At 36.6% G+C, this 25,534-nt stretch overlaps 1 protein-coding gene across 3 annotated transcripts in view; it reads left to right on the top strand.

Moving 5' to 3' along the window:
* Nucleotides 1–23,378, top strand: part of KIF27 (kinesin family member 27) — a 33,136-nt gene extending 9,758 nt beyond the window's left edge. The window contains exons 4-18 of one of the 3 annotated variants that reach the window (XM_060762137.2): nt 715–1,688; nt 3,670–3,810; nt 4,414–4,614; nt 6,116–6,291; nt 6,400–6,524; nt 7,729–7,887; nt 8,734–8,939; nt 9,409–9,606; nt 9,974–10,081; nt 12,278–12,454; nt 13,000–13,215; nt 15,894–16,100; nt 17,067–17,265; nt 19,828–19,995; nt 20,881–23,378. In XM_060762137.2, the coding sequence (XP_060618120.2) occupies nt 715–1,688; nt 3,670–3,810; nt 4,414–4,614; nt 6,116–6,291; nt 6,400–6,524; nt 7,729–7,887; nt 8,734–8,939; nt 9,409–9,606; nt 9,974–10,081; nt 12,278–12,454; nt 13,000–13,215; nt 15,894–16,100; nt 17,067–17,265; nt 19,828–19,995; nt 20,881–21,320 (3,695 nt within the window). In that variant the 3' untranslated portion in view covers nt 21,321–23,378. Of the gene's footprint in view, nt 1–714; nt 1,689–3,666; nt 3,811–4,413; nt 4,615–6,115; nt 6,292–6,399; nt 6,525–7,728; nt 7,888–8,733; nt 8,940–9,408; nt 9,607–9,973; nt 10,082–12,277; nt 12,455–12,999; nt 13,216–15,893; nt 16,101–17,066; nt 17,266–19,827; nt 19,996–20,880 lie in introns of all 3 variants that reach the window. The other 2 variants (XM_060762136.2, XM_060762138.2) reach the window with 2 other exon arrangements.
* Nucleotides 23,379–25,534: the final 2,156 nt, after the last annotated feature.

Raw genomic sequence — 25,534 nt, 5'->3', positions numbered from 1 at the left:
TTACCTTGTTCTGATTTAAACAAATGTTTAAATTGGGAAACTCTTTAAAATGAATGTTTCTTTTAAAATCAGTATTTTTTTCATAATTTGCATATTAGCTTTAAAGTACCTATAATCCTGTATTTGCAGTTGTAGTAATATTTTTCAACGTAGATACTTTTTCAACCCGTTATAGTATTTCATAGAGACATAGTGGATTATTTTAAGATCCTTGAAACTGCTGGGCTAAATGTAATAAATTAAGAATTGTCATCTTCTCATTGTGTTGGTTTTAGCACAGATGTTTATCCCTAAAAAGAATAACAACATTCAAAATAGGATGCCATCTTTTCCTAACTCATACCACTGGTCTATCCAGCTCAGCATTATTATTTATACTGGTTGGCAGCTGAGGTACTTGAGTTTCAGACTAGAGTATTTCCCAAACCTCCCTCAAGATGCCAGAGATTGAACTTGGAACCTCTCAATTCAAACCATATTATTATTCATTGACCTACTTTATGTATGTACATGTATTACCTTGCTAATATAATCTCCAAAGACATTTGGAGTAGTATAGTTTTTAATTAAATAACTGTATACTTTGTAATGTACTATTTCATTTTCTGAATCTGGTCATGCCTGAGTAATAACAGTATTTTAAAATAGTCAACTGCATTTCGTTGACAACTTTATGTTTGCCATTTTCTTCTGGCTTGGTTTTTGCCCCTTAAGTAATTGTCGGTACCAAGGATTGCCAGGTTGAAAGTGTGGATGAAGTGATGAGCCTGTTGGAAACTGGGAATGCTGCTCGACATACAGGCACAACACAAATGAATGAGCACTCCAGCCGATCTCATGCTGTTTTTACTATCAGCATTTGTCAACAACGGCAATCAGCTCAGAAAAACACAAACTCTGGACAGGATTCATCTCAAAGTTCAGGCCAGCTGATTGTGTCCAAGTTCCACTTTGTGGACCTTGCTGGATCAGAAAGAGTAACAAAAACTGGAAACACTGGTGAAAGATTCAAGGAATCAATTCAGATAAACAGTGGCTTATTGGCTCTGGGAAATGTGATAAGTGCTCTTGGAGATCCTAGGAGAAAAAGTATACATATTCCATACAGGGATGCTAAAATTACACGCATTCTGAAGGATTCCTTAGGAGGCAATGCCAAGACAGTCATGATAACTTGCATTAGTCCATCATCTTCTGAATTTGATGAGTCACTCAATTCCATTAAATATGCCAACAGAGCCAAAAATATTAGAAACAAACCTATTGTCAACTACAACCCAGATCGGGACCGCATCGATGAAATGGAGTTTACAATCAAATTGCTTCGAGAAGCTTTGCAAAATCAGCAGGTTAGTGAACAAAACTCTGGCAGCCGAGTGTCACAAGACTTGTCTCAGGAGAGAAGCAAAATCCATTCTCTTGAGGAGCAGCTTGCCCGGCTTCAGGTAGAAAGTTTCAGCTACAGAAATTGCATAGAAGAAGCCTATACATTCCTTGCCGACCTAAAAAATATTGCTAGTCTGTCAAAAAGTCAACATGACAAACTGCAAGATTGGCTCTCTGTGGCTCAGGAACTCAGGAGGGAGACCCCAGCTATTCCTCAAATAAATGGTGGAAGTGGAGGTAACCAAGAAGAACCATACCATATCACGATTCTTCAATTGAAGAGAGAGCTGAAAAAGTATCAGGTATTTATACTAAATGAAATAAAAGTGATGAGAGTACAAAAAGTATCAAAAAGATAATGAGAGATTTTATTAATCCTTAATCCTATCATGAATCCGCCATAGGTTACATGTCCATGCTGCTTGTTTCATCAGAATAACAAATGAAATATACTGATGACAAAAGCAAGCTACTAAATTGTGCTGTAGGTTAGTGAAAGCTGAGTTGTAGAAGTGCATTATTAGTTTCTTTTGATCTATACCTGGATGATTGGTGCTTATATTAAGCAGATTTAATAATTATTCAAGATGCAGTGGAGAAATATTTTGGAATTGTGCAAAGTTTATGATTTTTTTCACACACACATATGTCGCTGTATAGCTTTATGAGACATTCCAAATGGTTGGTAAACCTTCCCTTGATCTTTTGGAGAGGAAGCAAGAGGGAAAACCCATTGTGCAGGCATTCACTTTGCCCTCACATAATTGGATTTCTACTTATCTTGTACAAACTTCTGCTTGTGGGCCAATGTAGTATTTATTTTTATAAAATAAAAATACTTTTTTGTACCATCCAATAGCATTTGCTTCAAAATATTAAATCTTTTGCTGAAAACATGCCGCTGCTTTACTTAGCAATACCAGTTTAGTGCTTGCTTAATTGCACAAAATGTCAGATTAGCCAAAAGGACTGATATTTATTGATACGTAATCAAATTACAGTTTCTGATCTCTGTAGGATTTTTTTTTAAGTTTCCTGTTTTATTTGTTACTTCAAGGGAAGTTTACAATTCAGTGTTATATGTTGTAATGACTGAAGAGAGCAATTATCTTTTTCTATACTCCTTCTCAGGGTCCCCTGTTGGCGCAGCGGCTTAAGCTGCTGAACTTGCTGACTAAAAAATCAGTGGCTCACATTCAGGGAGCAGGGTGAGCTCCCTCTGTTAGGCCCAGCTTCTGCCAACCTAGCAGTCTGAAAACATTCAAATGTGAGGTGCCCCTTCTGCAGGAAGGTAACGGCACTCCATGCAGTCATCCAGGCCACCTGACCTTGGAGGTGTCTATGGATAACGCCGGCTCTTCGGCTTAGAAATGAAGATGGGCACATCCCCCAAAGTCAGACACGACTAGACTTAATGTGAGGGGAAGCCTTTACCTTTATAGTCCTTCTGCTGAGAAATAAAAAAAGCACAAAGGAAAGTGACAAGGAATTCTCATATTTATAGGTTGCAATCAGCTGTTTCTGTTAAGTAACACGTCAGTCTTCACTTCCTAATATCATTCGACACACATCCTATAAAGATAAAATCTTTTTTCCCATTCAAGCCTGGCTTTCTATTATCACTGCAGTTTTCCCATCCAAAATCATATGTGAAACTTATAGCCCTTTTTGAAGCAGTTTTGATTATTTTGCAGGATAGTTTTCTTTTACAAGAGCAACATTGATTGCACACTTCCCATATAATAATATTATAATAATAAACTTTATTATTTTCATCTCCCCATCATCTCCCCGATGGGGACTCGGAGCGGCTTACATGAGGCCAAGTCCAAACAACAAATTACAATATAGTAAAACCAAAAACGCAAACCGAAAAAGCAAACAATAAACAACAACATCATAATTACATAAAACATGTGAATACATAACAATATAAAATTACAATAAGCACAATCACAGTGACAATGGGCGGGTTACATGTAATGATTAAAAGAAAAGCTAATTATGATATATGATACAACCATAGTAATAGCAAAAGCTTAGGAGTGTTCCTCTTTGAGCTAGCTGCCTTGTCCTTGATTTTAATGAACTAAAAAGTAGTTTATTTGTCTCTGTTGAAATCGTATAAGAGAATGCATGTAGTTACAGAGATATGTAATTCAAATACTGTCAAGTTCTAGTATGGAGAGATTTACCCTCTGCCCTACTTTATCCTCCTCCCCCCCCCCTCCCCCCCGGCCACCCCTGCTTTGACTCCCTACACTGCACTTTATTATCTAGCAGGCTCTTGCTGCAGATGAAGAAGTTTTTAGTGAGAAAGAACTTGAGATAAAAGTACTGCAAGATCAAATAGAGAAGTTGATAAAGGAGAATCAGGAATGCCTGCAGTCACTACAGGAGGCACAGGATACAAATAAGCTACAGGTAACCACTTTGTGCAGGTTACTTCATGAATCTATTTAAAATGACGTTTAAGAAGTTGGTCTTATATTTTAAACATAGAATCCAATGTATCATTCTTTGAAATGAAGTCCCATTGACATTTACTCCCTTTGTAAATGCATGTAGAATTATAAATTAAGTTTTAATTAAGTTGTGCCAGATTTGTATTCTAGTGATCCATTTCATTTTTAGTGCTAAATTATTGTCACAGAAATCACTTATTATACAATATTAAAGACTACATGTTTATCACTCAATAAGAAGCATATGAACCTCCATAAATTTTTACTGTGGGATGATTGAAAAGGTTTATTAGAAGTTCTTACAGCAACTTTTTAAAACATTAACAAGGATACAGACCTATTTTTTTCTTACAAGCAAAGCTTAACTAAAATTTGTAACATAGTTCTTTTCTCTTCCTATTCACTGTGGCTAAAGAGGCTTGTTAAATTGATTCCAGAGATTTCCATTGAATTGAAATGAGTACAAGGAAAAAAGTGCAGAGCTAATGAGGGCAGCTGCTATTCAGTGTGGTAATTTTCCAGCAGTTAATAACTACAGATTCTTTTCTTTCCTTTTTTCGAGAATGAGAAAATGGTGGAACAACAGCTTATAATTGACCAGCTAAATGGCAGATTAGAGAACATGATAAAAATGTCTGCTTCTAGTGGTGCTTGTGGGGATGGACCAACTGCTATAGTATCTGCCAGGAGGCCATTCAGTGTTCCTCTGACTAAACGTTTGGTGCAGTCCATTAATCCACCGGTGGAGCTGAATTCTCGAAAGGTAGATGTGAACATTAATTCTTTTTTCCTTATTTATGGTAAGTACTGTACAAAAACGATCCTCTTCTGCCATAGCAAAATAAGTCATTAATAATAATAATAATACTTTATTTCTAGACCGCCGTCTCTCCCCAGAGGGACTCAGGGTGGTTTACACTTAAAAAGGCAAACATTCAGTGCCTCAAAATAGGTGGAAACACATCAAATAATACAAAATAATGAAGAATAACAACATAAAATTTACAATAAGGAATTAAGCATTAAAATAAAATAAAAACTAAAACAATCCATTAAGACATAAAAACTAAAACAAACATTACAACATACATCCCAAAAACAAATTATGAGACATTATATTAAAAATGGCTGACAATGGTGTTACATTTAAAACGTATCATAACAGTCATCTAATACACGTAGATTAGCCAGGGGGTGGGACTGAGAGGGGGTGGGATTGAGAGTAGGGCCTCCTCTGTAGACCACAGTGCATGTGATGGTCTAGACAGGGAGATGGGATTAGACAAATAGTCATCTCACTTATTGAATGTGACTGCACCTGGTTTGTAGTAGGATGGAAATTTGCACCTTCATCTTCAGTTTAGAAAAGCTTTCTAGAATAGATGACTTTGCATTGCATTCAGGAGGCAGAGGAAGGATATCCTATTTTCTGTCTTATCTGGTAACTAAGTGGGTTGATCCTTCTCTAGTTCTAGTATCATCATTTCCATTTGTGTTGAGTTCTTTGGATTCTGGTACTAAAGATTAGTTTTCTTTGTTTCCCCTTTCTCCTCAAAGGAACTAATTGGGACAATGACACTTTGATATACTTGGAACATGACACAATGGTAGTCTAGTCAAGGATTAAGGAGCTGCAGTAAACAGTTTGCTCTGAACTCTAAAGGCTTTCCACAACTTATTGCATACAGGGAGACTCCATCTCTTGACAGATAGATTCCTCTCTCTATAGGAGAACCAGGAACCAGTTCAAGAACTCAGCTGCCTCCCAAGTCCATTGCAAGCACAAAAACTTTGTGGATGAATGATCTGGTGTCTGGCCTTCTGTGAGCATCTCACTGGGCATTTTGGAATGCTAATGGAATATGTAATATGTAGACCTCAAAACTGCAGCAGCCAGTTTGGTTGTAATCAAGATGGGGGCAAGCAGTGCTCCTTGATTTTCCTCTCACTAGATAATATTGAGGACCTACCCCTATGGTATATAGAGTATGCATGTGAATGAGATGTAGTGGTTAAAGAAACCAAGATTCATCTCATGAAGGTTACTGGGTGGCTGAAGCAATCATACTCTTTTAATATTATTTTAGTATTATATGTATCTAACACTCAAGGTGATTGTAAAAGTAAAACACATAATCAAAGTGAACTCTATACCTGGGTCTGAACTCCTCTGAGATGGAATATAAAGGTAATAAAATGTAATAAAAATTGTGTATAAATGTAATGTACCTTCCAGATAATATTTCTTTTTAATTTCTTTAAAGGTACACACAAGTCCTCCGACATACTCCTTAAGCAGAGTCATGGCTGGATTTCATACCCGCAGCCAAATAATGTTAGATCACATAGAAGAACAGGATGAGGTTCTTCATTGCTGCTTCTCTGACCACAGCGATGAAGATGAAAAGCATGCGAAGAATAAAAAGAGACCCCAATTTAGGTACATCTTTGGTCATATTTATGTCCTTAAAATATACTTGAAGTCTCAAAACCACAATGTATTTGTTGTGGTTAAAAACACCAGTGTATATTGTTGGATTTTTTCTAGACATTCTCTAAATCGTACATGGACACGAAAGCAGGCTCCTCAGTTTTCTGTGCTTGAACAAACAGAACTGCAACATGATTCCCATTTACAAAGCAGAAGTATCTCACAAATGGAATCTGCTCCTGGTAAGGAAAATCAATTCTTGCTACAATATAAAATATGTCTGCTTTGCAAGATCATCTGATTACAGAGCAGCTTTGATCTAAATAGTCCAGGACTTCTATTGTGGAATCTTGCACTGGAATCTAAAGAACTGTTGATTTGTTTATTTTGTGTATATCCCTCCTTTTATTCAACATGACCAAACTTGTTCAATTAGCTGTTTAATTAAATGCTAAATTACCCTAATTGATAAGTATGACATTTATAGTAGTACACAAACTTCTTTTAGTCCTCACAAAACACACACTTCACAATATTTTTGGTGTTACATTGCTATCCTGCTTTTTCTACTTCATAACAAATGAGCAAAATAATATTGAATATTATTACAATAAACTCATAAAAATCACTTACCACCATTGTACAAAGATTATTGATGTTGAATTGTCAGATGTCTTGCAATGTTTGAAACTGCAAAGGCATTTTGCCAATTTCTAGTGCAACAGAACTGCACATACATGCTGACCATGCTAATCTAAATTTATGTATATCAGCCTGTTCCATCCTGGTGCCTTGCCGATATCTTAGACTGCAGTTCCCCTAATGCCACAACCAGGTTCATGTTGAAATACAGGTAGATTGCACTTTGGACTTAGAAGAAGCGTCTTCTTCTACTCTTAGTCTTCAAAAAAAAGTAATAAGAATTCTGCTACTAGTTTTGATGGATATGTAGAATTATTTGCAACTGATTTATTAATATTTAGTGTACCTTTAACAGAGCTTTAATCAAAACTGCATGACTAAATGCTCATGAAAACTGAAAGTCATACAATTTTACATGAATTCACAGATGATATGACACATGGATAGTTTAAGCTGGGGATTGTATACATGACCCAGCCAATAAGGAAAAATAACTGTCAATTCTAGACAATGTGAAATTGGGCATCTCCTTTCTGAGCCTGATATTTTTCATAGTTCTTTGCCAATTTTGCACCTTGCTTTGATAACACATATAGTCCTCAAGTTGAGCATATGAACATTCTTTGGACACTGACTGATCAATCTGATTGGCATGATCAACACTGTGAAATCTTGCTTGCTTACTATATTAATCAGGCTATATATGAACTTTTTGTATATATTGAATTTTTCATTGTTGTACCTTGTCTTTTTTAGTTTAGGATGGTTCTGCATATTCTTAAAAATATTCCACTTTTCTTCAAGGTGCTGCTGATATCGAATGCATCAAGAAAAGTCAGATATTAAATATGCAGAAGTTAAAAAATACAGAGCTGAAACTTATTGCCGCTAAGCAAAAGATGAGTGAACTTACACTTAATATCAGAATGAAGGAAGAACTTATTAAAGAACTGGTGAAAACAGGTAACTAGATTTTGTGAATTCATGCTGTCTACAATTATATCATAGAACAGGATCCAAAACCAATTAAGTTACTTTTAGTCCACTTCTATACTACTCATGAAGACATTGGAGTGACAGCCTAAAGCCAAAGCTACTACAGCACATTCGCATTCAATCATGAAACTTTACTGGGTGAAGTGCTCTTTGTTATCTTTGTATCTGAATTACCGTATATACTTGAGTATAAGCCGAGTTTGTCAGCCCTTTTTTAGGCTGAAAAAGCCCCCTTTGGCTCATACTCGAGTCAAAGTTACTTATTATTTTACTGGGTTATGATTATTACTACTACATTTATTATTTTAGTCTCTTTATTATTATTGGAAGGATACGTGAGCACATTTACATCAAAAAAGGATAGAAGAATGGTATAATCAGTCTTATCTTAAATTTCAGTTTTATGTAAATATTCAAAAATATTTAACCTACTGATGCCTCAATTAATGTAACATTATTGGTATCTATTTTTTATTTTGAAATGTACCAGTAGCTTCTCCATTTCCTACCCTCAGCTTATACTGAAGTTAATACAGTTTCCCAGTTTTTGTGGTAAAATTAGGTAACTCGGCTTATATTCAGGTTGGCTTATACTCGAATATATACGGTACTTCACAGGATGTGAGAATAAGATAGGGAATGAGGAGAACCATCTGGAGCACCTTAGAAAAAAGTATTTGTGCATGCTTTGAATACAAATCAAAACAATTAGTAGTGCATTGTCCTTAGTAATTATAGGTAGTTTTAAAAAGCTGATACAGTGTCTAAAGGCACAAATAATAAGTCTCTTTTTAAAAATATTTTTTCCTCAAGGTAACGATGCTCAATCTGTAAGCAAGCAGTACTCTCTGAAAATAGCAGAACTGGAACATGAAGCAGACCAGGCCAAAACTGATTTAGCTGAAACGCAAAAGCAATTGCAAGAGCTAGAGAACAAAGAACTAAGAGACATTGCTGAAAATGCTAGGTTACAGAAAGAATTTAGGAAAAAGATGGATGCAGCAAAGATAAAAGTGCAGGTACTTGTATCTGGAAAAAATCTGTATTGTTGTAGGAAGCTAGATTAAAATAAGTGCATTTCACCTGTTGTGATGATGATAGTGTCCTCTTACAATGAAACATTGAGGCTTTTAAGAATAATATTTTTATTTACTTGTGTGTGTCTGATGGCGGGAGGAACAGTTTTGACAAACGGCTGGTGGTGGGATCTGAAAGATCCTTTACTTCAGCATGGGTGTCCTGTATTCTAATGGAATCTACACAGTAATATCTTTTTGTCAGAATACTTCTTTGGTTTTTTACGTGTTGTCTGCATGTTTATAGCAACATAAATAGGTGAAAAACTGTATGCACAATGTAGCTCACAAATGTAGTGTATCCATAAACAAAAACCACAATGAAACAAAAATATAATGGCAAGGTTATCCAATGCACACAATAAAATAATAGCACAACAAAATGGGCTAACTGTTTTGTTTAACTATATAGGCCTTACAGAAAAAACAGCAGGACACTAAGAAACTGGCATCGTTGTCCACACAGAATGAAAGGCGTGTTTTTGAAGTAGAACAAAATGTCAGTCATATGAAAAATCAACAAGCCCAGATACAAAAAAGATTGCAAGAGGAGACTGAAAAAAAGAAAAGCTTGGAGGCAGAAATTCAGAAGGGACAACTACAGATCAAGGTAAGAGATTTCCTTTCTGCTTGTCTTCTCAATGAGGATTGTAAGAGCACTTAATTATGTATCTATTACTGGCAGTATTGCATAGTCATGAGGGCTATCCTTCCGTGCATATTATATCATATTGAAAACCTGGAATAGTGATGCTGTCCTACTGCCAAAGAACATCAGTGAAATCATGAGGTCCCTGCTTTACATTTCATTTCAGAGAATTGCCCGCCATGTTGCAGAGGTTCATTGAGGGATCCTGCCATCCAAACTTGCAACTATTTCATGACACCAACATTTAGTTTTCACTCTTAAAAAGTTAAATCTTAGAGCATATATGATCTTTCTAATAATGTATATCAAAATGTTTTTATACTTACAGGAGCTTCAACAAAAGACTGAAGAACAAGCAAAGATTTTAAAACTAAAAGATCAAGAAATTGCAGCAATTAAAAGGAAAAAGTCAGCTGAAACCCCACAGCAACTAGAGGTAGCTTATATTTTATAAGCCCGGTGACAGAACCTGGCTATACGGTTTGCTCAAGATTGGCATCTTTTTACATTGAAAACCTACAAATTCTAAAAATGTTTTATATAAGGGACATCATTTCATTTGCCATTGTATACAAAAGGACTTGTGCATCCATGAATTTTGGTATCCACAGGGTGTCCTGAAACCAATCCGCGGAGGACACCAAGGATCCACTGTAATTCATTTTGTCCTTGTGCATAAAGTGCTGGACTATTCCACTCAGTGTTCTGGCCCTGTTTCAGTCCCTTTTTTGCTTTTGCTTCTCATGTGCCCTTAACTACTGTATTAGTCATCTGTCAGTCACTGAGGCTTCCTTTTCATCTTTTTGTTTGTTTGTTTTGTTTTGTTTTTTGTTTGTTTGTTTGTTTGTTTTGCATTCTTTCCTGACAGTGTTCCTGTCTTTATTTCAGAGTTCTTCTAGCTTACAGTCAATTAGTTTTAATAGTGCAAATCTATTTATTATGCAATTTTAAAATTCTATGGGGATATTCTTCAGGTTGTATTTTGGTGCAATGGCTAGTTTATTAATGTTCTGTAGCATTATTCTGATTTTTGATGTGGGCAGTTTATGGTCTGTGCCACAATCTGCTCCAGACCTTGTTGTTTTCACAGATAATTTAGCTCCTCCATTTTAGTTAAGTAGTCTATTAGATTTCTGTATTGAACATCAGCTGATAGCCATATATACAAGTGCCTCTTTGATTGCTTGGAGAATGTGTGATGAACAAACTGTTGGCCTCACATAATTCAGTCAGTTGCTCTCCTGCTTTATTTTTTCATCCTAGACCAAATTTCTCTACAATCTTTGAATCCTGTTTGTTTCCTACCTTTGTATTCTAATTACCATCTTGTCTCCTGGATTTGCCATCCATTGGGGACCCCTCCCTCCAGCACCAACTGCCACTCTGGGCCAGAGCGAAGAGAGGGGAGGCCAGGGGACAGCACCATCTTGTCTCCTGCATTTGCCATCCATTGGGGACCCCTCCTCCCAGCACCAACTGCCACTCTGGGCCAGAGCGAAGAAAGAGGGGCCAGGGGACAGTTCCACCTTGTCTCCTGTGCTATTCTAATAATATGTTATAATATAATATATTGTATATACATATAATATGTATAATATTGTAATGTAATGCAATATAATAATAGTAATTGTTTTTAAATGCATAATGATTTTGTATTCTGTATATCTAAACTGTTGTAAACTGCTCTGAGTCGCCTAAGGGCTGAGAAGAGCGGTATACAAATAAAGTAAGTAAATAAATAAATAATACCTATGATCAATGTCCTCCTGGATTTCAACATGGAATCATTCAGTTTCTCCTTCTAATTCTGTAGATGGAGCATACTGATGAGTTTCCTCCAAAGTCTTATTGATATTATCCCATCAGACTTTAGGATGCCTTTGCTACATATCTCCTTCCTATTAATGCCACTCCAAAACACACTGTAATTATCTGATTGAAAATGTCCCATTCCTCTCCACTTTAGTTCATTCATTCTAAGTACTGCAATATTTTCACATTCCATTTCTTGGTTCACCACAAGTAACTTCCCCTGATTCATGCTTCTCACATTGAATGTTTGCATTATATTCATTGTGCAGCTTTGAACTTTCCTTTCACCTCTGAGCATATCAACAGCAGAACATCCTTTTGGTTTGAGTCCAGTTGCATCATTAGCCACAGGGCTACTTGTAATTGTCCTCCTCTCTTCCCCAGTACCTCATTGAGTGCCCTCCGACCCAGAAGTCATTTTTGGCACTATCTCTGGTTTCATTTTTGATTGTCTCGTCATAGAGTTCTCATGACATTAAAAAGGGGGTTTACCATGTTTTTTTCTGCTCCATACTAATAGGTATTAGTTATTATGTAACTTGTGTTATTTCTAAGAGATCCTCAATCAGGGTCTCCCTCTCCCACTATTGTTGCTGCCCAGTTGCTGTTTGGCTCATTTCGCCTGGATTCTCTGCAAAGACCTGTCTGACACAGGAGGTCCTACCAGCAATAGTGCTTCCACCTACATAGCCTTCACAGCCTCTTGCTTCAGAGAAGCACCCAATCCCACCACCATGAAAAAAAGGAAATGCACTGTGGAAGCTGTGGATGGAGTTGTGAAATTATCCTCATCATATATATCTTTTTGTTCTTGGCACAGAAATTAGAAGAGAAAAAGAAATGGCTAGATGAAGAGCTAGAGAAGGTTTTACATCAACGTCAGGAGTTAGCTCATCTGGAAGAAGATTTAAAAAGAAGAGAAGCTATCATTTCCAAGAAGGAAACTTTGATGCAAGAGAAGAGCCATTTAGAAATTAAAAAACTGAGATCCAGCCAGGTGCTTTTGTTATTCCTATATTCCAGGCTACCGGCTAACAGCTGATGTTAGCAGTTTAGAAAGTAATTGCCAATCTGCTACTATGGCCAAGAGCTTGAGGCTCTGCCTGCTTGCCTTCTATAACATTTCGTTCATGGCTTTCAGTATTCAGTATTAGTAAAATGCTTATAGAGTGAACACAAAATTTGAAAAATGAGGTTTTCTGAAAATAATTAGATGCTTCTATGGTTGAATCCCCTGTATGAGTACTTTATATGTGATCTTATTCACAGCTATAAAACAGATAATGGATGTCCTACAATGTTTCTTGTATGTGGTTGGATGACATTAAGCTTAGTTGTCCTTAAGTCCCAAAATTTGCTGAGGATTGGATTTATATATAACTGATCTTGGACTTATTTCAGTGGTACAATCGTATGACTAATTTTGTTCAGAACAATCCTTGGTGTATTTTAGTAATGTTTACAAATGTCTGTGTGTATGTTGAGATGCAAAGCAATAGCATTTTTCTGAAAGAGGTTGTTTTTTCACTTGTGGCTATGTAGGCTCTCAGTAAAGATATTTTGAAATTATCAAGTCGCTTGAACGTGCTGGATCAGGAATTATGTGACAAAAATATGCAGCTTCAGAGCAGCACCACTATTGAGCATGAGAAGATTTTTGAAGAAGTTCAGGCTCTGGAGAAGGAGCGAGATCAGCTCCTGAAAAGAAGGAGCAGTGTGGATGAGAAATTGCAGAATGGCAGAATATTGTCTCCAGAAGTAAGTAATTACACACTATATGCACAACTGGAATATTTGGTAACTGATATTGAGAGTTGTTAAAATAGAAATTAAAAAGCATATTATTTTAGAGAGTATCAATTCATGCAAGTTGGATTAGAAATAATTTAAGTTACAGTTATAACTTGTTTAGGATCAGTTATCACTGTAACATGGGAAGCAGCTGGAAGTTGCTGTAGTGAAGTGGATCCTGTTTACTATGGGAAGTGAATAACATGCTTTATTGCCAGCTGAGAACACATGCTTTTCTTTCTTTATTTGGAGACAGTAGCATCTGCAGTCTTATTCAAGCCATCTCATTACAGCTATAAGGTTCTGATTGCAATTATTTGTTAGTAATTATCTGCTAGTAATTAGGTATTTCTTCTTTTTAAACTTTATATTATTATGCTCTGTAATCTTGTGGTACTTGAATCTGCTTCCCCATAGTACAACTGAAGGGAAACCAGTAGGGTTCGGATCTGCATTCCCCTTTCTGTTTTTTTGCACTGCCACAAAAAAAGATGCCCGACATCCAGAGTGCCATTCCAGTATGAGGCAAAACATATACTAAGACACTGACAGTGAGCACTTACAGATTTTGACTGCCCCGACCCATTTCTTACAATTAGTGATACACGGGAAACATGAAAAAAGGATCCCAAAGAGACATCCCTGCATTCCTTGTAGCCTCTCAATCACATCCAGGTTAGAGAAGAATGAGGACACATCTAACTTTGTTGCATTTGATTCCATGTCTGACCAAAGTGTCTTTCTTTGAAGTATTTGGTCCTGATATTGGCAAACTGAGTGAGTTTTCTTGTTTTCTTCATATTGCTGTAAGATGGGAATCTCTGGAGTTCCATAAGGATTATGGATTAATGGTACCATGCATTTTATATATTTTTAATCTGTTATTATTCTATGTGTTTTATTTGCTTGACTGTTTTAATTGTTTTAATTGACAATATATGTTTTATGGTAATGTTTTAAACGGCATTGAATCTTGCTGCAATGGTAAGCTGTCTCGAGTTCCCCCATGAAGATGAGAAAGGTGGGGTATAAATGAAGCAAATAAATAAATAAATAAGGAGATAATGTTATTAATCTTTATATTTAGAGTTCAGTTAGAACAGTGGCTTTAAAGCTTTTTTTACTTATGGGTAAATCATTCCACCTTGACTATGTTTTCATATCACACAAGACAGTGTGCTAGACAAAGTGGCAATGTGATGTAGAGACTTAAGCATTGGATTACAACTCTAGATACCAAGGTTTGAACCCTTGCTTGCTGATGAGAACCTACTGAGTGGCTTTGAGTTTTCACATTTTCCTAACCTGAAAGGAAGGCAAAAGCAACCCCCCTCTGAACAAATCTTGCCCCCTCTTCCCACAAAACCCCATGGTGGGTTCACTTTAGGGTTGGCAGAAGTCAGAAACATTGTGAAGGTACTCAACAACAGTGAAATGTTCCAGGCTACACAGTCAACCCAGGCAGTCAGTGTGTCAATTGTTTGTATAATGACGTATTACAGAATATGCTCAGTATTTCCTTGCAAGATGATGGTAGTCAGGTTATCTTGCATGAAATCTTATGCACTTAGTCTGACCTTTTCAAAGGATGCTTGATTTTGAATGAATCCAGTTCCTTGAAACAGAATCTGAAAATTCCTGGGAGATTATAGTAGCATTCTATTGCTGATATACTAGCTTCTGTTGACAGAATAAGGAGGAGGGCCACGACTTTGCAACTCCCATTATATACATTTGCTGTAGAAGGTTCTGTTGACCAGATTTAAGGAGATATGGCAGGCTGCAGAAGAAGGGAGGGAAGGAAAATGGCCTCTTGTGATAGTTGAAGTTTATGTTGTGTACTGCACTCAGTTAAACTGACTTCCATGGATACTTTCTTGATTGTATGGGTTTGTTCAGCTTAATAAGACTTCAAAGTAAACCTAATTTGCTTAATTAAAACTGTGCTTTTAGAATGAATTTGGTCACTGAATAGGGCTTTTAGAGCAGTGGTTCCCAACCTTTTTTGACCAGGGAGCACTTGACCAGGGACCACTCTAACATTAGTACCAAAAGGGCTACAAATCAGTTTTTGGTCAACTTTAGATTTGGTTTGGTTATTTGGGGTGTTAATTCAGAAAATTGCATTAGATAGACCACATCAACTCTAGTTTCTGATACAGAACATATACCATCCAGTAGTCGCCATCTGCTCGCCCACAGAAAACCATATTTAACATTCTAGAGCTGATGTGGTAGTAGTAATCTTTAGTAGGTAGTCAGCTTCTCCCCTCCTGACATCCTTGTTGCTTTGGCACTATAAGAGGGTTTTGCAAGACCGGTTACTCTTGTTGCTGCGTGGTTTCTAGGCAATGGTGTAGTAATGGTGAGGCCATGGACCATATTTTCATTCTTGCAGACCACGGGCTGGGAACCACTGCTTTAGAGGAATGGTTGCCCATACTGCCTACATTACAGCCTAATTTAAACATTATTAATATGAGAACATCACACATTACACTGTTTATTATATTGTGGTATATATTGATATATTTTAATAATACAGTGATGTTGACACATTCTGAAAAAGCAGTGACAATTTGTGATGCATCATCTTTGGTAGCTTTCTTATGAACTATTGATTTCTTTATCATTTCTCTTTTCAGGAGGAACATTTTCTCTTCCAGCTTGAAGAAGGAATTGAAACTTTGGAAGCTGCCATTGCTTATAAGAATGAAAGTATCCAAAATCATCAAAATTCAGTCAGAGCTTCATCGCAAATCCTTTTGCACAGTGAGGCCAATGTGATGGAAAAGTTGGTTTCCTTGACTTCTAATGAATTGCGAGCAATTCTTATAAAGTATTTTAATAAGGTATGTTGCAGAGTCATGCTCAGCTGAGCAAAAACTACCAGTTCTTTTTTGTTGTTTTTGTCAGTAGCACAAAACAGCTGCCAAATGCGTTTTCTTATAGTAAGGATACCAGCATTGTTTTAATAATGCTTTTAGGAGTTTTAAAGATACTATTTCAATGTATTTTTAAAATGCTGTAATCTTTTAAAGATGGTGTTTAAAATCTAGTCAGAGGGTGCTGTGGTTTTTGTCGTTGAATGTTTTTGATGGCTTTTAACTGATTTTTTTTAGTGCTGTTTGTGTTTAATTCTGTTTTAACTTATGTATATTTGTATATTTTAAATTATATACTAATGCTTTTATGCCAAGCCGCTTTGATTCCCCTTTGGGGGAATAAAGTGGTATATTAATAAATATATCAATAATTGTAACAATTATTATTATATTTAAATTGTGAGGGTTTTTTTTATTGTTGAGTGCCCTAGGAGACCTTGTAGCCTGGGGAGATGATAAAAAATAAGATCAATAAAAATGCATAGAAATGTAGTTCTGAAAATGGAGTTTGTTTTTATAAAGGCACAAATAGAAATACATTATCTTCAGTATTTATATTATAAAGGATTACTCCCCAGTATGATAATGACATAAGGCGTAGTTAAAGTCAAACATTTTTCATTTCTAGTGATATATATGTTTCTGTATCATTCCAATTTTAGTATATGTGCTGCCGAAGCGAGCACGTGATATATGTGTTTCTTATTGTATTTGGAATTGATTAAATAATTCCTCAGACATACAGAGTGACACAGGATGTCTTGCCAATGAGGTTTTTTTTTAATAAACGTAAGAATGTATTGAATTGTCTTTCTATGCCAATAGCACAATAAAACGTAGTTTCATATTTTAATAGTTTTGACATGTCATACGTGTAGTGTTTTCTTAGGAATGCTTTGATTTTCCCAAAAGAAAATACTATTGCTTCTTTAGGTTGTTAGTCTTCGTGAGAGTGAACGTAAATTGCAACTTCAGGCTGAAGAACTTGGAATGAAAGTAACAGAGCAAGAAAACATAGCAAGAGAATTAGAACGGGCACATGAACATCTTGTGCTGCAATGTGACAGGCGTCTCATTCTCCAACAAAAAGAACATGAGCAAAAGATGCAATTAATACTACTTCATTGCAAAGGTATTTGACTTTGGTCACATTTGATTAGCCACTGTAAAAAACAGGATATTGTTCTGATCCAAAAAGACCTTTTAATATTCTTAGTTTTGAAAGAATATATTCCAAAATATTACTCCTATCTGAAATATTAATTTAACACCTAAGTATAAATACAGTGTAGACAAAAGGTTCCTTTCCATTACTGCTCAGACTCACATGTGCAAATAAATGCCAACCATATGTTTGTTTGTATTTTAAGATGTGAAGCAGAGTTGTAATGGTCAAAAAGATGGGAATAAATGCATGTTGATTACTATGATTACTTTCATTGGATTAGATTGGGTTTGAATCCAGTATCTGTGCATCCCCATGGCACACTCTGTGGAAGTACAGGACACAGATTTTTCCTCTCTCGTACAAGAAACCCCCTTTACCTACATGCCCTGACATATCAGGCCGATCTACTCTGCCACGTAATGCAGATTGAACTGAATTATATGGCAGTGTAGACTCTTGTAATACAGTTTAATCTGCATTATAATTGCAGTGTAGATGAGGTCTAGGCCTTCTGGAAGATAATTTAGGGAGAACATGTCAATGATAACCCTCCTTTTCCCCCCAGCAGCAACTGTTACTGGCTCCTTCTGCATTTTGTGGAACAAACATTAATTCCATCAAGTGTAATCTGTGAGACTGTACTTTTTCAGCTATTACTTGATATTTTCCTCCTTAAGGCATGCAGGATTCATTTTTAAAATTTGGTGACTTGATTATAGAATCATAGAGTTGAAAGAGACCTCGTGGGCCAGCCAGTCCAACCCCCTGCCAAGAAGCAGGAAAATCACATTCAAAGCACCCGACAGATGGCCATCCAGCCTCTGTTTAAAAGCCTCCAAAGAAGGAGCCTCCACCACACTCTGCGGCAGAGAGTTCCACTGCTGAACAGCTCTCACAGTTAGGAAGTTCTTCCTAATTTTCAGGTGGAATCTCCTTTCCACCTGAACATTATCTTCTCTTTGTTTTCAACTATTATGAAGTGCATGGTGCACGACAATTTCCTGGTATTGTACTAATTACATTTCACACATTCTCGCAAATTTAATAGACTCACCCAGCCTTATGGTTCCGGTTTTAAATCTTTCCTTGAATTTAGGTCATGGGCCTCCAAATGACTGATGTGAACACATGTATCATATAATTTGTTCTTATTATGTAGCGGTTCCCAACCTTTGCTTCTCCAGTTGTTTTGGACTTAAACTCCCAGAAATCCCAGCCATCTTACCAACTGTTCGGAATTGTGGGAGCTGAAGTCCAAAGCACTTGGAGGACCAAAGATTGAGAACCAGTGGCATAAATGTACGCATGATACTCTATGGTCCAGACGTCACGAAGCCTGTCAGAGGTCAGGTTGAACAGAGTAACATCTTTATTTTCATAAGATATTGAATGGTTGTTGCTTTAGCAGGTTCCAGTGCTTGGGTCCAACTGTATAATATTCAAAGTGAGCTATGTCAGACCTTTTCATTGAATCAATTCAGTCACCCAGTATACATTCTTTCCCCTCTGACACTCTTACGTATTTACCCTCAGCTGTCACTAATGAACTCCCTTTTTTTTCAAAACAATAAAAAAATCTTCTCTCCTCTCAGAGTTCTCTGTGCTGGCAATGACTGCCGTTTATTCATTTGTACTTCACTTCCCTAAGTTCAGAGTTATTTAGTAACAGTTTTACCCATTCTCTTACTTTTTGCTTTTCCTGTTACGGTTTCATGTCCACTACAAGTCGTAGTACATGAATCACAAAGGTAAATGTTTTTTTTTCCAACTTATATAATACAATATTAAACGTATAATCAACTTATATGATGCACCATTGAGCAATATACAATGAACAAAAAACTGTTGTTTATACAGTGATTTTAATCAGTAACAAAAGTAGAGTCTTTCTTGCTGTAAAGCAGACTTCTCTTAAGGGCATAAGATCCCTTACTTTAGAGAAAGATACTCTTGAGTGGCGTTTCCAGTCCCTTGTAAGAGGATATCCACGTAGAGGATTTCCAGACCGGTTTCGACTAACATCTTCCTCAGGTGGATAAATGTGAAGAGTACAATGAAGTGGACATCAAGTTCTCCAGAATAATAATTCTTCCTCGGGTGGATAAGGATACAATGAAACAGTGGATCTAAAGGGAATATACACAGGTGGCTAGAACATGTCCCAAAAGGGATAAATATTTCCATATGTTGCTAACATGTAAGGCGTACAAAACAAAATAGGCATAGGTACTTACATCAAGATCTCCTAAACCGGTTTCACATCCTGTCACTACATAGATTTACCTCTGTTTAATCTGTAAGGGTAAATTTACCTTTATTTTTACCTGTATGAATGGTGTCCATTTTTCTGGAAAATTTCCACCAAAGTGTCATCATTAAATGTGAACATTTGAAGATATCACTTAACTCTCAGAATTTCAGAGAAACCAAAACTGAAATGAAGCCTACGGTACTATTGTTTTTCTGCTATAAAATGAAACTGAAACAAATGCAATGATGAACCTGAAATTAGATTTCTCTTTCTAGAGCAAGACAGTGAAAATATTTCAGAAGCTCTTAAAACTCACGAGGCAAAAGTCCAACAATTGGAAAAAGACTTGTTCTTCTACAAGAAAACTAGCAGAGAATTAAAGAAGAAATTAAAGGAACTGGTTGGAGAATCGATACACCCTCCTCCTCAGACACATAGTAAATGTATGAATATTACATTTATAAGCTATACCTAGCAGAAAGTGTAATGAAATTGATTGTTTTGATATTTGAAAAATATGGTCAATACAGAAGGTTTATTAGCCATCCTTTAAAAAAATCATGATGATGATCTGTGTTGTTGTGTGGCTTTAGGTTGTTTCTGACTGGCAACCCTAAAGCAAAGCTGTCACAGGGTTTTCTTGGCAGAATTTGTTCAGAGGTGGTTTGCCTTTATCTTCCTCTGAGACTGAGAGATGGTCACATGTCTGAGATGACTAGGTGGGATTCCATGGCTGAGTGGGAGTCCAATGCTCAAATCACTACACTATGCTGTGTTTTCTTAAATAAGATCTAATCAATCACTTTAACTTTCAGACGTTCAAAGCAACATTTTCAGGTTTCTTTTTCCGTAGAGTCTTTAGCTTAAATCTAAAATTCCCACCAAAGGAAATAAGGTGTGGATTTTTTTTTACTCCCTGGTCCTTCCAGTTTGGGTACCTTTCAGAGCATCATGGGAGATGACATTGGAAATTGGTCAAAATAATCTCCATATCAACTGCTCCACCCATCTGCAGAGCATCTGCTATCATGGAGCCCTTCGCATATGCCTGAGAGTAAACATATAACTCAGGATACAGACCATTACATTATATTGCTCCCTTTTCATTTATCAGTTTCTGCCAATATATTTTGGTTGTTTTAAAATTTATTTTAAAAATTGAAATAATAAACCAAACAATGTATAACCAAGAAAAACACCCTATAACAGGCATGGGCAAACTTCGGTCCTCCAGGTATTTTGGACTTCAACTCCCACAATACCTTACAGCCTGCCATATCATCATTATCCCAAAGCATCTAACCAGCTGTTTGACTCTTTATTTTCAGGTTTTTCTTCTACTGATGGTACACCGAACAGAGAAGAAGCAATTACTTTGTCAGAAGAATCTGGAGGGACAAACAAATCAGTAGGAAGATTCAAAGAAGCAAACCACCTGACAGATAATTTAGAAGTAGAGCAAAAGTCTCAAACATTTCAAGAGAATGTTGTAGAATTTGTAGCCAGGACATCTCATAGTCAGGAAGAGCAAGCAGGAAAAGTGCAATATCTTGCAAAATCTCATCCACAAGGAGTCTTTCATTCTCATACAAAAGACACTATGACCCAGCTTCAAGGATCAACCCCAGTAAAACTTTCTCGCAAAGAATTGCGTTGCATCCCTGCATCTGAGCTTTCCTCAAGGCGCTCAGGACTTGCAGTTGGTATGAATTATGGTCACGCAGATTCCACTGAAATGCTTCAAAAGCCTAATGAACTTAATACATAATTAACACTAACCTTTTGAAAGAAGTCACTAATTTTGATACTTCCTAGTGCATTTTTGGCAGCTATGATAACAACTTCTTACTCCTGTACCTGATAATGCAGAGTGCATGGAATGCTCACGTATAAACGTATGATGCTCCTGGCACAGTGATGTTAAAGGACAGAAACAAAATGGATGTTTGCCTTTTACAAAATTACTTTTTGAATTGTATTAATTTTAAAAACAATTGGCATAGATTTGTATTCTTAAATTTATAAAGTATTTCCTCATCTTACCTCCCATACTGCAAAGAATATAGTGGCTGGATGTGGTAATACTTTTTTTGTCTGCATGAGCAATCTATACTATAACAGTAGTCATATTTATTAGAACAATACTGAGGATTGTTAAAATAAGGAGTAAGCACCAGATAACAGAATCTTACACCAGATGAGTCGTTTTCTCATATTGTGGCTAAATATGAAAATATAAGTGGAGCAGTACAGAGCACCATCATCAACAGAGAGCAACTTTGGCAGGCATAGGAACAATTTTGCCTTGTCCTCCAAATTTTGGCAAATACAAATCACTGTGGTTGATTTGGATCTCTGACGTTCTCTGGAAATTTGAGGAGTTGAAGGTATTAGATTCAACTCAGGAGTGGCAATCCCATGTTTTCAGTCGTATTTTCAAATCCATGTTTTCAAAAAAAAAAAAAGGGGGGGGGAGGGAAAATGACACAAGGTTATGGAACTATGAAAAGCCTCTGCTGCCACTTTCCCCATTCCTTGTTCAGCCCAAAATACTTTATGAAGTGGTGAATGACATCACCATCGATAATTGTTTTTAACAACTCCTTTTCAATGTATGCATAGTTAGGAGGCAAAGCTTTTTTTTTTTTACTTTAGTCCTGATGAAGTGCTTCAGGTATAAATCTCCATCAAAAGTGTAAACAAGAAGAGGAGTTCAAGAAGAAAAATGCTTCTTTCTAAGGTTCATACTGAATACAAGTTTCAGTTACACAAACATGTATTCAAAACTTTGTGGCCTGCACTATAGTGTGAATTTGTGCCTGAGATGTCAGTGTGTCTGGCTTTTCCTGGAAAGCAGTTTCTAGATTTATTCCAAGATAATTGTCAGAACAGGCAGACCTATTTTTCTTAGAAATCATTTCCTGAGAGAGCAAAATAAATTGCATGACGTAGGTGATTAGTCCACCTGCCCTCAATTTGGACAACAGTAACTTAATTCTGATATGTAAGAGAATGTCTATATACCAAAAATGAGCCACATAAAATCAGAACACAATGTTGTAAGGCAATTCTGGTATAAAATAAATATTAACTGCTATGTCAGGAACAGCCTTGCATGATCATGTATTCTCTCTCACACTCACTCAGACCTACACATACTTAGTTCGGTCATTCCTCCCATATTGGTTTGGTTTACCCAAAGTTATGATTAAATAATTTTAGTTAGAATGAGCTGAAAAACTTCTAAACTTGTTCATAGTGCTTTGATCAATTTTTGCCCTTTGGTTCACAGAAGCAGACACAATCTAATCAAAGTGCCTATTCGCAGAGCGAGATAATGATTATTCGTTGCTCACTTTCTCCTGTTGCTATTCCTGCCATTGCTCCTGTCAATCTGGAAGATTCCACTACCATCCAAAGCAGATTTTTTGGAAATGCTAAGGAAATGTGTGAGAAATCCTCTCTTCTTTGACCTAGTAGATGTATCATCTGAGTAGTTCCCCTGCTGGGAACCAGTGAATCTTTTAATTAATTTTAAGAACGTAAGTGGATACATTATGCTCCAGACATGCAGTAGTACTTTTTTGCAATATAATTCTACAAGCATACTACTATAAAACTGTTTATATGTTTATATTGCAAGGTTCAAAGCAATAGTGGCTGAGTCTAATTGTTTTTTTAATTACATTTTCTTGACTGATGCTGTGTTGAATTGAGCTGTGGATTTTGCAAATGCTACTTGTTGGATGTTTACATATTTTACTTTTGTTACATTTTGTATTTACACAATTTGGTAAAACCAAATACAGTATCTTACAACATCAAACTGAAGTATAGTAAACTATCATTTTTCTTCCTGGCTATTACAAATGTGTGGTTTGAAAATAACTGCAAGTACAAAATATTTATAAGGAGCTTTATTGTTTTTATTCACTCTCTTACAGCACACAATCAGCTGCTGCTAACAGCTTTCCCATTACCAGGAACATAACATCTCATTGAAATAGCCTTGTACTGTATCGTGTTTTAGATACTGTTTAAAGCAATATTGTTTGTTTATTAGAGCTTTCATACACCTCTCTTCAGCCACAAGTGCTGTTAATTTGACCATTCCCTGCTCCCAGTCTTATAATCTAAATAGGACAGGACACACAATGGAAAGACAGCAGGGGGAAATTAAGTTGGTCAGGCACTGCATCTTTTTCTCTTCTTGACACCACAATCTCTTAAAAGATGCAGCTTTAGAGACACACCCAGCAAAGTAACCAAGTACTTTTGCTCTCAGAAACAAAGTTTTATTCTGAAAAACTCAGAAAAGATAAACAAAATACAGAGAACTAGAGCTCCAATGCTGCCACCAAAATGGAGGAACCCTGAGCAGTGCTAATGCAAATGAGACAGGAGAGGTTCTGGCAAGCCTCCAGCTTATCAAGGGCATCTGTGTCCAGCAGGGCAAGTTGCATCCATGGCCTGGGCAGTGGCAGCTGGGCCTTTCCTCTGCTTCTGGGCCTAAGCATGATGGAAGTGTGTCTGCCTTTTTCCCATCCTTCTGTGGCCAGGGTACTGGCAATAAAGCTGAAAATCCTGACACACAGACAGATACCATTGTCTTGCTCTTACCTGTTTACCTTACATGGTTGCAGATACACACTTGCAAGTGGATTCTATGCTTGTTTACTAAGAAAGCATACTGAATTTGAGTCCCTATGTCAGAAGAAAGATGGGATAAAAATAAGGCAAACTAATGCGTACAATAAATTTATGGCGACCCAGGAATGCTTGCATGAAGTTGTTACTGTAATCGGAAATATTTAATATATGAAATTTAGAACTAATAAACTGCTTTGTAACCCATAAGTCCTTTGTTCAAGCAAATAGTGAGCGAGTCAACATTGTATGCAACAATGCCATGGGCATCTATTAATTTATACCCTTTTTGACCACAATGTTCTCTTGAGTTTTCCCCTCCAACAATACAAATGAAAGCCACATACCAGCTAAATCAAATGTTAGTTCAGTTATCCATCTCACTCTTTGGCACAAGGCATAAGAAAGATTTGCTACATTAAGTTACAACTATCATGGTCCCATAAACCAGCATGCTTTAAATCAGCCTGCTTTAAGTGTTCAATTCTTGGCTTTTTTTAAAAGACCCATTCATAGGAAATTTTAAAAATTAAGGAATTGTATTGTCGAAGGCTTCCATGGCTGGAATCACTGGGTTGTTGTAGGTTTTTTGGGCTATGTGGCCATGTTCTAGAAGCATTATCTCCTGATGTTTTTTGGGCTATATGGCCATGTTCTAGAAGCATTCTCTCCTGACGTTTCACCTGCACCTATGGCAGGCATCCTCAGAGGTTGTGAGGTTAAACCCCTGTGCCAGTAGGACTGAAGACCAACAGGTTTGAATCCGGGGAGAGGCGGATGAGCTCCCTCTATCAGCTCCAGCTCCTCATACGAGGACGAGAGAAGCCTCCCACAAGGATGATAAAAATATCAAATCATCCCGGCGTCCCCTGGGCAACAATACATGGTACTAAAAATATCAAATCATTTTAATGATTGTTCTACTGTTTATGGAAGTATTTTAATTTGGTTTATGCCTAACTGTAATTGTATAATGGTAATTGTTTGTGCTGGCATTGAATTTTGCCATTACCTATGTGGAAACCGCTTTGAGTCCCCTTCGGGGTGAGAAAAGCGGTATACAAATACTGTAAGTAAATAAATAAATAATACTATATAAGTTGTAGTAGATATAATATATATTATATTAGAACATTATTATTATATATATTAGTATTATTACATTAGAATGCTATTTCTATATATTATTATACTGTATGTATACAATATCTATATATCTTCCCCCTCTTTTTCTTCTTTCCCCTCTTGCTTTATTTCATTTTATTAATTTCATGTAATTGATCCTGGAGACTTCCTCTGCGCCTCGCCCATCTTCTCCTTTCGCCTAATGGCGGC

This window comes from Anolis sagrei, chromosome 2 (assembly GCF_037176765.1).
Source record: "Anolis sagrei isolate rAnoSag1 chromosome 2, rAnoSag1.mat, whole genome shotgun sequence".
NCBI classification, from domain to species: domain Eukaryota; kingdom Metazoa; phylum Chordata; class Lepidosauria; order Squamata; family Dactyloidae; genus Anolis; species Anolis sagrei.
The sequence above is the reverse complement of the archived record's forward strand: the minus strand, read 5'-3'. Positions and strand labels throughout refer to the sequence as shown.